General features: G+C 44.5%; 1 protein-coding gene and 1 long non-coding RNA gene across 4 annotated transcripts in view; one reads left to right on the forward strand and one right to left on the reverse strand.

The window, feature by feature from the left end:
* The window catches only part of LOC108165910 (uncharacterized), a 52,704-nt gene that overhangs the window by 17,695 nt on the left and 23,514 nt on the right, over positions 1-11,495 (reverse strand). For all 3 annotated transcript variants that reach the window (XR_014085781.1, XR_014085780.1, XR_014085782.1), the window contains exon 4: positions 625-745. This is a non-coding gene — a long non-coding RNA (uncharacterized LOC108165910). The remainder of the gene's footprint in view (positions 1-624; positions 746-11,495) is intronic.
* On the forward strand, positions 6,064-11,262 carry bdkrb1 (bradykinin receptor B1). The gene is made up of 3 exons (XM_017303029.2): positions 6,064-6,473; positions 6,967-7,131; positions 7,757-11,262. Exon 3 carries the CDS (start codon positions 7,760-7,762, stop codon positions 8,870-8,872), a length of 1,113 nt encoding a protein of 370 aa, XP_017158518.1. The 5' UTR covers positions 6,064-6,473; positions 6,967-7,131; positions 7,757-7,759; the 3' UTR covers positions 8,873-11,262.

Consider the following 11,495-nt stretch of genomic DNA (forward strand, 5'->3'; position numbering starts at 1 on the left):
CTGGACAGGTCGCCAGTCTGTCGCAGGGCAACACAGAGACACACAGAGACACACAACCATGCACACACACACTCACACCTAGGGGCAATTTAGAGAGACCAATTAACCTGACAGTCATGTTTTTGGACTGTGGGAGGAAACCGGAGTACCTGGAGAAAACCCACCATGCACAGGGAGAACATGGAGACTCCATGCAGAAAGACCCCAGGCCGGGAATCGAACCCAGAACCTTCTTGCTGCAAGGCAACAGCTCTACCAACTGCGCCACTGTGCAGCCTGGTTGAAGAACCTGAAGATTAAAACTATAAATATCTTTGTTGTTGAGCTTATCTGTTTATTTATTCAGTAATTTAGCAGCAAAAATGTTTTTTTTTAATTGAAAATGCTTATTTTATAGATTCGTCGGTTAAAATGTGATTAATTAATTACAGACCACGCAACCAACTGCTTTAAAATGCTAATTGAGTCCCATCGACAGTGAACATTTGTCAGAGATGAAATAAACCTCAGAAACAAAAATGCTCCTCATCAGGTCACTGTTAGCCATAACTGGAGTCACTGGATTTCTCAGCAGAAGAGATTGTAGTGATAAAACTGCAGCAGAAACAAAACTGATGTCATCACCTCTGGTTTGGATGAAACCCAGCGAGCTGGAAACGGACGACGTGGAACCACATCTGAAGACAATCTGAACTCTAGAGGACCTGAAGCAAAATGCAGGAACACAGAATCCGCTTCTTCTGATCTGCAGAACAAAAGAAGTGAAGAAGCTACAATGAAAGTAAAATCCTGAGCAAATCATTGTGCAGGTCATGTTTATGTGGCGAGGAATTAAACGAGCACATCATCGTCTGGGTTTCTCTCTCTTAAGCCAAAATAACATTTATCTCTGCCTGATTTCAATAAGTTCTGTTTTTAACAACTTAGAATAACTAAATAATTATGAAGCTTTCATTTACAAAACAATATATTTTACAGGAGTTTAAAGTTTTCATGGCCCTTTTAGAGACATTAGAAGAAAAGTGGATTGGTTGCATATGGAGCGAAGGCAAAGTGTTGGATTAAATCTGAGTTCTTGTCCTGAATGGGCCCAAAGAGTGGATACTACACACACACACACACACACACACACACACACACACACACACACACACACACACACACACACACACACACACACACATTCCTAATGGGGACTTAGGGAGAGCTGTTACCATAACATGAATATTTCTGGCTGTGTGGAGAAGCGCCCTGCAGAGCCACATGCGCAGGGAGAACATGCTAACTGCATGCAGAAAGATCCCAAACTGGGATTCAAACCCAGAACCTTCTTCCTGCAAGGCAGCAGACCGACCACCTGCCCACAAGAGAGCACAGATTATAACTAAATGTTCAGGTTTTCAGCTGCAGAAAGAGAAACTCATCCAGTTTGACCTCCAGACCTCAGGAACACACCAAAGACTCAATATTCAAGATAATAAAGATATTTGATCTTCAGACTGAAAAGTAAGAACAGGAGAGAGCATGCTGCATACTACTGCCACCTGCTGTTCAGCCTGAACACAAACCTCACAAAGCCTTCTGGGTAACTAGACACTAATATCTTTGCATGATGGTTTTTTGTTGTGAAAACATAAACTCTATGAGTGCTTAGTTTTAGTTCTCTGCTTCTGTCCAGCTTTACGTCAACTTACCATAAAACTGGAAGATGTTTTATTTTCTGTTTATTATGTAATATTTTATGTATCTTGAAAAATAGACATAATATTTATAGTTTCTTGTTAACATCATAGTAACATTGTTTCTGGATGTAGTTTCTATATGGCTCACAGTCTGTCTTTTTTATCTGTTGCTATGGTTACCCTTGTTAGCAGCAGCTGTGTTTTATGTGTTTTGATAGATAAACCATCATTATCCCCTCAGCATTTATCTCTTCACACGTATAATTCAAACGTGTGAAGAGATATGCCTCTTTTGCATTAAAGCAAAAGAGGCATTTAACCTTCAGCTGCTTTAGAAGTTTCACTCTTTGTGTGAAACCAGAGGAAGACGGCAGGTGGCGCAATGGCCTGGCGCGGCGGAGCAGCGGCGGGGTTATGTTGTATCGGCTCAGATTTTGGTAAACTCTGTTGACTAAAATCAACAGAGTTTAGAACAGAGTTCTAAACTCTGTTTAGATGTTTCTTCAGTTTTTCTTTTTCATTTTCTGTTCCTGAGCATTATTGTGACGGGGCGAACGCCCGGCTTGCTTGTTGTTCTTGCTGGAGTTTCCACCACACATGAATCAGATGTGGTAAAACGGCAGCCGCTCAGCTGCGTAGCTCGGCTCTAACAAACGACTTATTCTTCCTGTGTGATTGTGGGAATCAGCAGAAGACGGAGGAAATGGTTCCAGTGTTTGTGTAGGAGAAGCGGGTCAGAGCAGTTTGACCCTTTAAACACCAAATTAAACACAGAACTACTCACCTCTGTTTATCGTTTAGAACTAATAAAATGCTGCAAACATTTTATAGATACAAGAACAGCAGTGCAGAAGGTTTTTCTACGGTTTGATAATAAAACAGAAAGGTGTCAGGAAACGGCCTGGTCAGATTTCTGTCTGCAGGTGACGGATGGCAGCAGCGTTTCCTTTCACCCAGAAGCCTTTTGGTTTATTATCTCTGCTACGATGTTTTGGATCAATTAAAAACAGGAAAGTGGTTCCGTGGTGTTCTTTCTGAAAACAGCTCGTTAGTAAAGTCAAGACACTACACGTTTGAAGGTGATGACAGACGCAGAGCAGAAGCAAAGACTCATGTTTTTATTTGAAACCTGACGAGAGACGACATCGCTGAAAATGTCAGACATTTTTACTTGTGTCAATTTGCATGACTGAGAAATGGCAGAGAGACGAGTCTGGGGCTCCATCTCCTCATTTTCTGCTGCTTTGGGAGAATCCAGCGTGTTTCCTCTGCTTTGGTAGCTTGGCTGACCTCGTGTGTTGAAACCGGCTGCTGCAAGCTAGGAGGAAAACATGAGGATAGCCTCCAGATAAAAGTAACTCCAGCAAAATCAAAACAACATGAAAATGTTTGTGTAAGCTGGTGTTATTAATGTATTATAAGATTATTCACCCTAACAGAAGCTAATATATTATAAATCTAAATAAGTTTGAGCCCTTTATTTGGGGTAATCAGAAGGTGAAAAGTTTTGATGAGATTATTGTTTAATAAAGACTCCAGTCTGGTTCCGTCTGATCATAAAAGGACAAAACATATTTCAGATTATTCTTCTTCGTCCTTTCATTTGAATTAAAAACATACATTTCACATTTACACTTGAAACCATCCTACTGCACCGACAGCCCAAAAACGCCGCCTGAGTCTAGCTGAGCCAGTAGGAGTTTCCTATCGGAGGAGAGCTGACCTCCAGCTGGCAGAAAGCAACGAGGAGATGCTCATTTCTTTAACAGCCAGATGGAAAATCACGTCCTGTGGTCGTGGAAATGACATCAGATCCTTGGCATCGTGCAGAAAGTATTAAAAGTGGGTTGATAACTGTCCAATGGATTATTAAAAACTGGGACGTGGGGAACCATCAGACATTAGATGGAATGTGGGCATAAAAAACGATTGTGATCAGTGATTATTTAAACATCAGGTTGGATAAAAACAGCAGCAGAACTCAGGACGGTTCAAAAGAGAAAGCAGGAGCATTTCCACAGGAGTGAAGAAAACTCAAAGGATCCTGACTGAACAGATGTGAAACTGTAAAAAAAACCTCTAATCACAGGCAACACCCGCGGATTCCTCCTGAAGAAAGACGACCTTGTCTTCTTCTTCTTCTTCTTCTTTTTGTTGTTGTTGGGTGGAACTGATGTTTCCACAGTGAGTCACTCCTGCACTGAAACACGCTAAACGTTCATCCTGCACTCTGATGAACCTAAACAGCCTTCAGTCATAATGACCGCTACGTTTTAAAGAAGCCGGAAAACAGCAACTCTTCAGTATGGGAGTGGCATCATCATGCTGTGGGGGATTTACTGCACTGCGGCAGCATCACAAGGAAACAACATTATGTGGAAAAAGAACCAACATCAACCAGGAAGTTGAAGTTTTGACAGAAACAAGTTTTCCATGTAGACAACGAACTTCAAAGTCTCACGAGGTTACAGACAGGTTGAGGAGCAAAAGGTCAAAGGTCAGGTTTCCAGCTAAGAAATGGAAGTAGCAGGTATCCAGGTATGAAATGGTAAAGTGGGAGTTTATCATCTGTAGGAAAATAAAAATCAAATTCCATGGAACTAGGTTCAGATGAAATGAAGCTGCAGTAAATTATTCAGAAGTTGACAGGACATTAAATAAAACCCTGATGGATGACGATGACTCACACGGGGAAACTGACTGCTTGCTCCAAACGGGAAATAATAACCGGTTCTCTTCAACAGGCCAGGAGGAAACGTGAGACGTGATTTTCTCCTGTCAGGTTTCCACCAGGAAAACCTCGCAGTTTCTACACCACCCGGTTCTACGCCACCCAGTTCTATACCGCCTGGTTCTACATCACCTGGTTCTACACCACCCGGTTCTACGCCACCCGGTTCTACGCCACCCGGTTCTACGCCACCTGGTTCTACACCACCTGGTTCTACACCACCTGGTTCTACATCACCTGGTTCTACACCACCTGGTTCTACATCACCTGGTTCTACGCCACCCGGTTCTACACCACCCGGTTCTACATCACCTGGTTCTACACCACCTGGTTCTACGCCACCCGGTTCTACGCCACCTGGTTCTACACCACCTGGTTCTACACCACCTGGTTCTACGCCACCTGGTTCTACGCTACCCGGTTCTACGCCACCTGGTTCTACGCCACCTGGTTCTACGCCACCCGGTTCTACGCCACCTGGTTCTACGCCACCTGGTTCTACACCACCTGGTTCTACACCACCTGGTTCTACGCCACCCGGTTCTACGCCACCTGGTTCTACGCCACCTGGTTCTACGCCACCCGGTTCTACGCCACCCGGTTCTACGCCACCCGGTTCTACGCCACCCGGTTTTACGCCACCCGGTTCTACACCACCCGGTTCTACACCACCCGGTTCTACATCACCTGGTTCTACACCACCTGGTTCTACGCCACCTGGTTCTACGCCACCTGGTTCTACGCCACCCGGTTCTACGGCACCTGGTTCTACACCATCACCTGGTTCTACACCACCTGGTTCTACACCATCACCTGGTTCTACACCATCACCTGGTTCTACGCCACCTGGTTCTACACCATCACCTGGTTCTACACCACCTGGTTCTACGCTACCCGGTTCTACGCCACCCGGTTCTACGCCACCCGGTTCTACGCCACCTGGTTCTACGCCACCCGGTTCTACGGCACCTGGTTCTACACCATCACCTGGTTCTACACCACCTGGTTCTACACCATCACCTGGTTCTACACCATCACCTGGTTCTACACCACCTGGTTCTACGCTACCCGGTTCTACGCCACCCGGTTCTACGCCACCCGGTTCTACGCCACCTGGTTCTACGCCACCTGGTTCTACGCCACCTGGTTCTACGCCACCTGGTTCTACGCCACCCGGTTCTACGCCACCCGGTTCTACGCCACCCGGTTCTACGCCACCTGGTTCTACGCCACCTGGTTCTACGCCACCCGGTTCTACGCCACCCGGTTCTACGCCACCCGGTTCTACGCCACCCGGTTCTACGCCACCCGGTTCTACACCACCCGGTTCTACACCACCTGGTTCTACGCCACCTGGTTCTATGCCACCCGGTTCTACGGCACCTGGTTCTACACCACCACCTGGTTCTACACCACCTGGTTCTACACCATCACCTGGTTCTACACCATCACCTGGTTCTACGCCACCTGGTTCTACACCACCTGGTTCTACGCTACCCGGTTCTACGCCACCTGGTTCTACGCCACCTGGTTCTACGCCACCTGGTTCTACGCCACCTGGTTCTACGCCACCTGGTTCTACGCCACCCGGTTCTACGCCACCTGGTTCTACGCCACCTGGTTCTACAGTTCTTCACTGAGAGAAGAGACTTTAAACTGCTGATGGTAGCTTATGAATCACTGAACGGATTAAAGATCTGTAAGTTTGTAAAACCGATTCCAGTTCATGTTCATTTTATCTTTGGTCCTAAAACGTATTTAATGGTTTAAAACAGGAGGAATCACTTGTGTTTCTGAACGTCTCCAGCACATTTTGCACTCTGCAGCTTAAACTAACTTCCTACATGAGGTCAGCAGAACTTTGACTGTTTCCCAAACAAGGTGATAAATTAAAGTCCTTGGCTAAGGGTGTGGAAGAACTCAGCTGTATACAAAGCTCCTCGCAGCAGATCCGCTCCTCCGCTGCTGCGTGCTGGAGGTGAAGCTCGGTGTGCACAGCTCAGACCTGCTGCAGAGGCTGCTGCCTTGACCAAATGAGGAGCGTTCTCCTCCAGCTGAAGGTAAGAACTTCACCGGTTGGTTTTGCTTTGTTCTGGGTGAAACAGAAACAGGCGGTACACATAATCCCTTCAATCGATGAGTCGTTACGGCGCTGAAGACGTGGAAATGATCTGGAGGATTATTAGTCACTTTCATGAAGTTTGGGTTAAAGCTATGACCTTAAAACTATTTTTCCCTCAGTGTCTGATTATTATTACCACAACTACTTTATACTTTAACAAAATGACATTTATTTTAACTGCTGTCTTCAAACAGAGATATATGCATTTTCTTAATTTTCATGTGTCCATTTTATCCATTTGTAAATGAATGTAAAATGTAGAGATATGTAGAAATCCTTTATCTGGGTTTATTGTTTATTCAGGAGAAAATCCAACATTATTTAAATATTCTTATGGTTGATCAAACATTTTGAATCAATTAACAAATCACAACTTTTTTCCCTCAGAGGTCATGATGACAGTAACTGAGGTCGGTTTGTTTTATCCACAGGCTGAACCAGGATCAAACGGCGAGGAGGAAGGAAAACGTTAGAGCGCGGCAGCGAATATCAGACTGAAAGCTGATCGATTGGGATTTGATGACTCGCCGTCACAAACATGGAGATTAAAATCTACTGAAACTTTACATGATTCAGCTGTTCAACAAGCCCCACAGGTTGGTTTGTCTGAAGCAAAGGATGGAAGGAAGGAAGGAAGTATGATGGAAAAATAATCTCAAAGCACTAAAAAAGTCATTTAAATCATAAAATTATTCCAGATGATCGGAATTGTCGATCAGAGCATTGAGTCAGTTTGTTTAAATAGCAGATGATCGTCTGCGATGTGTCGACTTTACAGTGAGATACCATCAGGTGTCCAGTAAGTTTTCCAGTCAAACAGGATGATTGGTAATATTTTAGCTTTTTTCTTCCACAAGAAAATAATAAAGATATTATAAAGATCTTATTATAATAAACAAGATATCAATAAACAAGATATTTACTGACGTTCCACAAAAACGTCAATAAATATCAGTAAATTCCAAATTATGATTAAATGTAGTTACTGTGTGCGGTTTAGTGATGTCTCACTTTTAAAGTAATGGAAACATTGGGAATGTTTTAAAGTATTTGTGTTTATGGTGGTGTGAATGCTGCAGTCAGACTTATTACCTGAAAACAGGTCATTTTTAAAAAATCATGATCTTTATCAGTATCACTATATTACCACAAAACCTAACAATAAAATTCTACGTCCACCAGAACCATCTACACCTTTTCACTGGTTTTCTTTGTCTCCAGCTCATGGAGTCTCTTCTGCCTGTATCTACGGCCTCCTGGTCTGAGAACAGCAGCTTGTTTGTCCCGTTCGGCCCGTCGGACGCTCCAGACCCCACAGACTGGCAGACGATCCACACCGTCATCCCTCCCTACATCTTCATCCTGTCGCTGCTGGGGCTTCTCCTCAACGGCTTCGTCCTGGCCGTGTTCGCAGCCCACAAGGACCGCCTGACCGTGGCGGAGATCTACCTGAGCAACCTGGCGCTGGCCGACTTCCTGCTGCTGTGTGGCCTGCCGTTCTGGGCCATGTACATCCTGAACCAGTTCAACTGGTCGTACGGAGACGCTCTGTGCAAACTGGTCAACTCTAATATTGTCATCAATTTCTACACCAGCATCTACACGCTGGTCATGATTAGCATCGACCGCTACCTGGCGCTGGTGAAAACCATGAAGGCGCGTTGGCTGAGACGGACGTTTTATGCCAAGATTTCCTGTTTCGTTGTGTGGATGTTTGGGCTGCTTCTCAGTCTGCCAACCATAGTTCACAGAAAGGTCAAGTTTATTGAGGAGTACAATACCACTTCCTGCATTCTAGATTACACCCATGGGAGTTCTTGGAAGCTTGCCCATCAGATTATGATGAACACCTTAGGCTTCGCGCTTCCTCTCCTTGTCATTGTTTTCAGCAGCTGGAATATAATCAAGGCTTTGGCTCGGAGGACGGAAAACCTCGCATTTCACGACTTCAACGATACAAAGGCTACGGTGCTGGTCTACGCCGTCACGCTGCTATTTTTACTGTGCTGGGGTCCTTTCCAGGTCCTCACCTTCCTCGACACGCTGTGTGATGTGGAAGTGCTGGACGGAAAGCTGTGGTCTCACACTCTCAGCCTGGGCGAGCAGGTTTCCGTGTACCTGGCCTTTCTCAACAGCCTGCTCAACCCACTGCTCTACGTCTTCTCTGGTCAGTATTTCAGAAGGAAAGTTGATGCCATCTGCAGGAGGGCCAGACACCAGCGCAGAGGGTCAGACATGACCACATATCAGCGCTCGCTGGTGTCTACGTTTCTCAACAGAACAGAGCAAATACGGCCGGTGGTCATCTTTAATGCTAAAGATCAAATAGGACTCTAATGACTTCCTCCTCTGCTCTTCACAAGATGGCACAACACTTAATTTACAGGTCTGTAATTAATTGCATTTTAATTGAAAGCCTTATTGATGAAATAAGCAAGATTTTCAATTCAAAAACCAATTTTTGCTGCTAAGTTACTGAATAAATAGACATCTGAGCTCAACAGTAAAAATATTTACAGATTTTAATCTTCAGGTTTTTCAACCATCAGATTGGAGTAAAGTTCATCTCTCCAGAGTTTCAAAAGTCCTGATCTTTCATGTAGAACTTAGCGTTAGCGGATGTTGATTGTCTGTCAGATTTATGAGATCTTGGTTCACAGAGGGGCCAAGATCTCAGATCTCATCATCAAGTATTCTCTATCAGGTTTCTTGGTTGTCAGAGTCCTCTTGAGCTACATCTAGTTTACATTTAATCAAGTCATTAGCATGATTCTGTATAACCTGAGGGTGTAATTCAGCTGTGTTGGATTTGGGACACAGTTTCTGGAAACCCGCCCTTTTGGACAGGAAATGGACAGAGAGACGAAGCAGCTGCCTGACCCAGAATGGAGGAACAGTTTCAGGTTACAGTTCCCGTCTCCGTCTGAAGCTCTGAGGAATTTAAACTTCACTGCAGCGGCTTCATGAACAGACGTTGTGTTGGTGGCCAGACCGGCTCTGTGTTTGAGCTGCATGCACAGAGAAAACATCCAAAGACCACAGGTTGGGATTTGAGCCCAGGACCTTCCTGCTGCAAGGCAGAACTGCTACTATTCAGCCCTAATATATAATTCCACCCTGCTGTTGCAAGTCTACTCTATTACTTTCTATGATTTGTATTTCTTCCCGACCGTTTCCTGCCTCAGAGCTCGGCTTACTTTTCAGGTTCTCTTTTTAAACCGCCAGCCTGAGGGGAAAAAGTGTGATTGACATGACCAGCTGACTCCGCCAACTTTAAACTTTCCTCTATGGAAAGTGATTAATACAATCAGCACAGGGTTGTCTGGAAACCGGCTCTTATTAAACACAGTTCCAGGCAGCACAGTTTTACTTTCCCACTAGCGCTGAAGTGCTACCAAGCTAATTTCTTTCAGTATATTCAATAGATGAGGGAAACTACTGGACCCACTTGGTAACGGGTCCAGTAACGGGTCGTTAAGGTTAGCATGACGGAGGTGCTGTTCAGGAATGTCAGTCTTTTTGTTTCCATGGTAACGCCGTAGGGTTGTTCAGTCGTGTGACTCAGGATTAGCTCTGATCTCAGATAAATAAGTTAACATCTGTTTTGGTTGTAGCTTTGGGTGTTTTAGCATAAAACACCAACTGAGCAGATTTCTAAGGAACTTTGACAGGATCCTGAATCTGAAGCATCAGGACCGGATCACATGCTGTATGCTTTATGTTGATCTGCATGTCGTCATGTTGACTCGCCATTTGATTTTTAGCTGGGCAGAAACTCTGCATCCCACATTTACAACTTCTGAAACCAATGCATTTCACATTTTAATGCTTTTTAAAACATATTTGTCCCATAATCTCATCATGCTGTTTGGCTGTACAGGTACAGCAGGCATCCTTAATTGGAAACAGAACAGTTCTATTGAGCCCAGAGGATAATCAGATACTTCTCTGCTGTTCGTTTATCTGTTTTACGTCTATAACAGGTTCAGATGGAACATCAGGTCAGTTCAGATGAAAAACGACTGTTTACAGTAAGAGAGCAGGGAGGCAGTCGGTGCGATGTGACCCGATGAGCCCGGGTTTAGCCAACAGCAATCTGGGAGAGACCCGACTGCAGCCAGCATGCTGATGCACTATTAGACGATTACAAAATGTTGAATTCATGGGGCTGAGGAATAAATTAGAGTTCTACATTCTCAGATAATTAGAACCACAAAGAGAACGAGTCAAGAGCTGAGTTATTCCTCCGAGTTAAATCCGAGCAGTCGTGTTTCTGGACTGGGAGGAAGCCGGAGAACCTGCAGAGAACCCGGCATGCTGAGGGAGAACATGCTAACTCCATGCAGAACAACTGAGCTGGGATTCGAACCCAGCTGCACTGCGCAGCTGCAGTTTGGATAATACTGTGATTCTGATGCGTACGCAGAAAAGACTCGGGTCAAAGTGAGCTGAACCTCCATCAGCTGGAGGCTCACGGGAATCTCCATGGAAACAAACGGCAGAACCAGAACCGGATTGGGTTGCATCTGGACGGGCCGGGTTCAAACAGACTCAACATGACTGCAGCGTGCTGACATCAGTTAACGGAGCCACTGATTCACCTGCCTCAAATCAAATGATTTAGGTTCCATATATTTTTGACTTTGCACAATAAATCATCACATTCATGCTATGCAAATATGCTGTAAAAGAAAAATTGTTATTGCAATAAAGTCCTGTTGTGTCTTTTTGTGTGCTTCTGTGAGTAACTGAATACATGAGGGTTATTTTTCTACTGAATGATTTAAATTTGAGTCAGTGACCACGTCTCTCTACACGTTGAGTTTTAAAACAAGTCCACTTTGTAAATCTTGGATTTTTTCAGATTCCTGAAACCTTCCATTAGTTTAAGGTTTAATAAAACGTAAATTTATTAAAAACGGACAGGGAGCTTGACTATAAAATCAGGAAATGAAAGAGA

This window comes from Poecilia reticulata, chromosome 22 (assembly GCF_904066995.2).
Source record: "Poecilia reticulata chromosome 22, P_reticulata-male-v2, whole genome shotgun sequence".
In the NCBI taxonomy this organism is placed as follows: Eukaryota; Metazoa; Chordata; class Actinopteri; order Cyprinodontiformes; family Poeciliidae; genus Poecilia; species Poecilia reticulata.

Coding starts and splice junctions, on each gene's coding strand:
- bdkrb1 (XM_017303029.2), top strand. CDS start 7,760: ATGGAGTCTCTTCTGCCTGTATCTACGGCCTCCTGGTCTGAGAACAGC.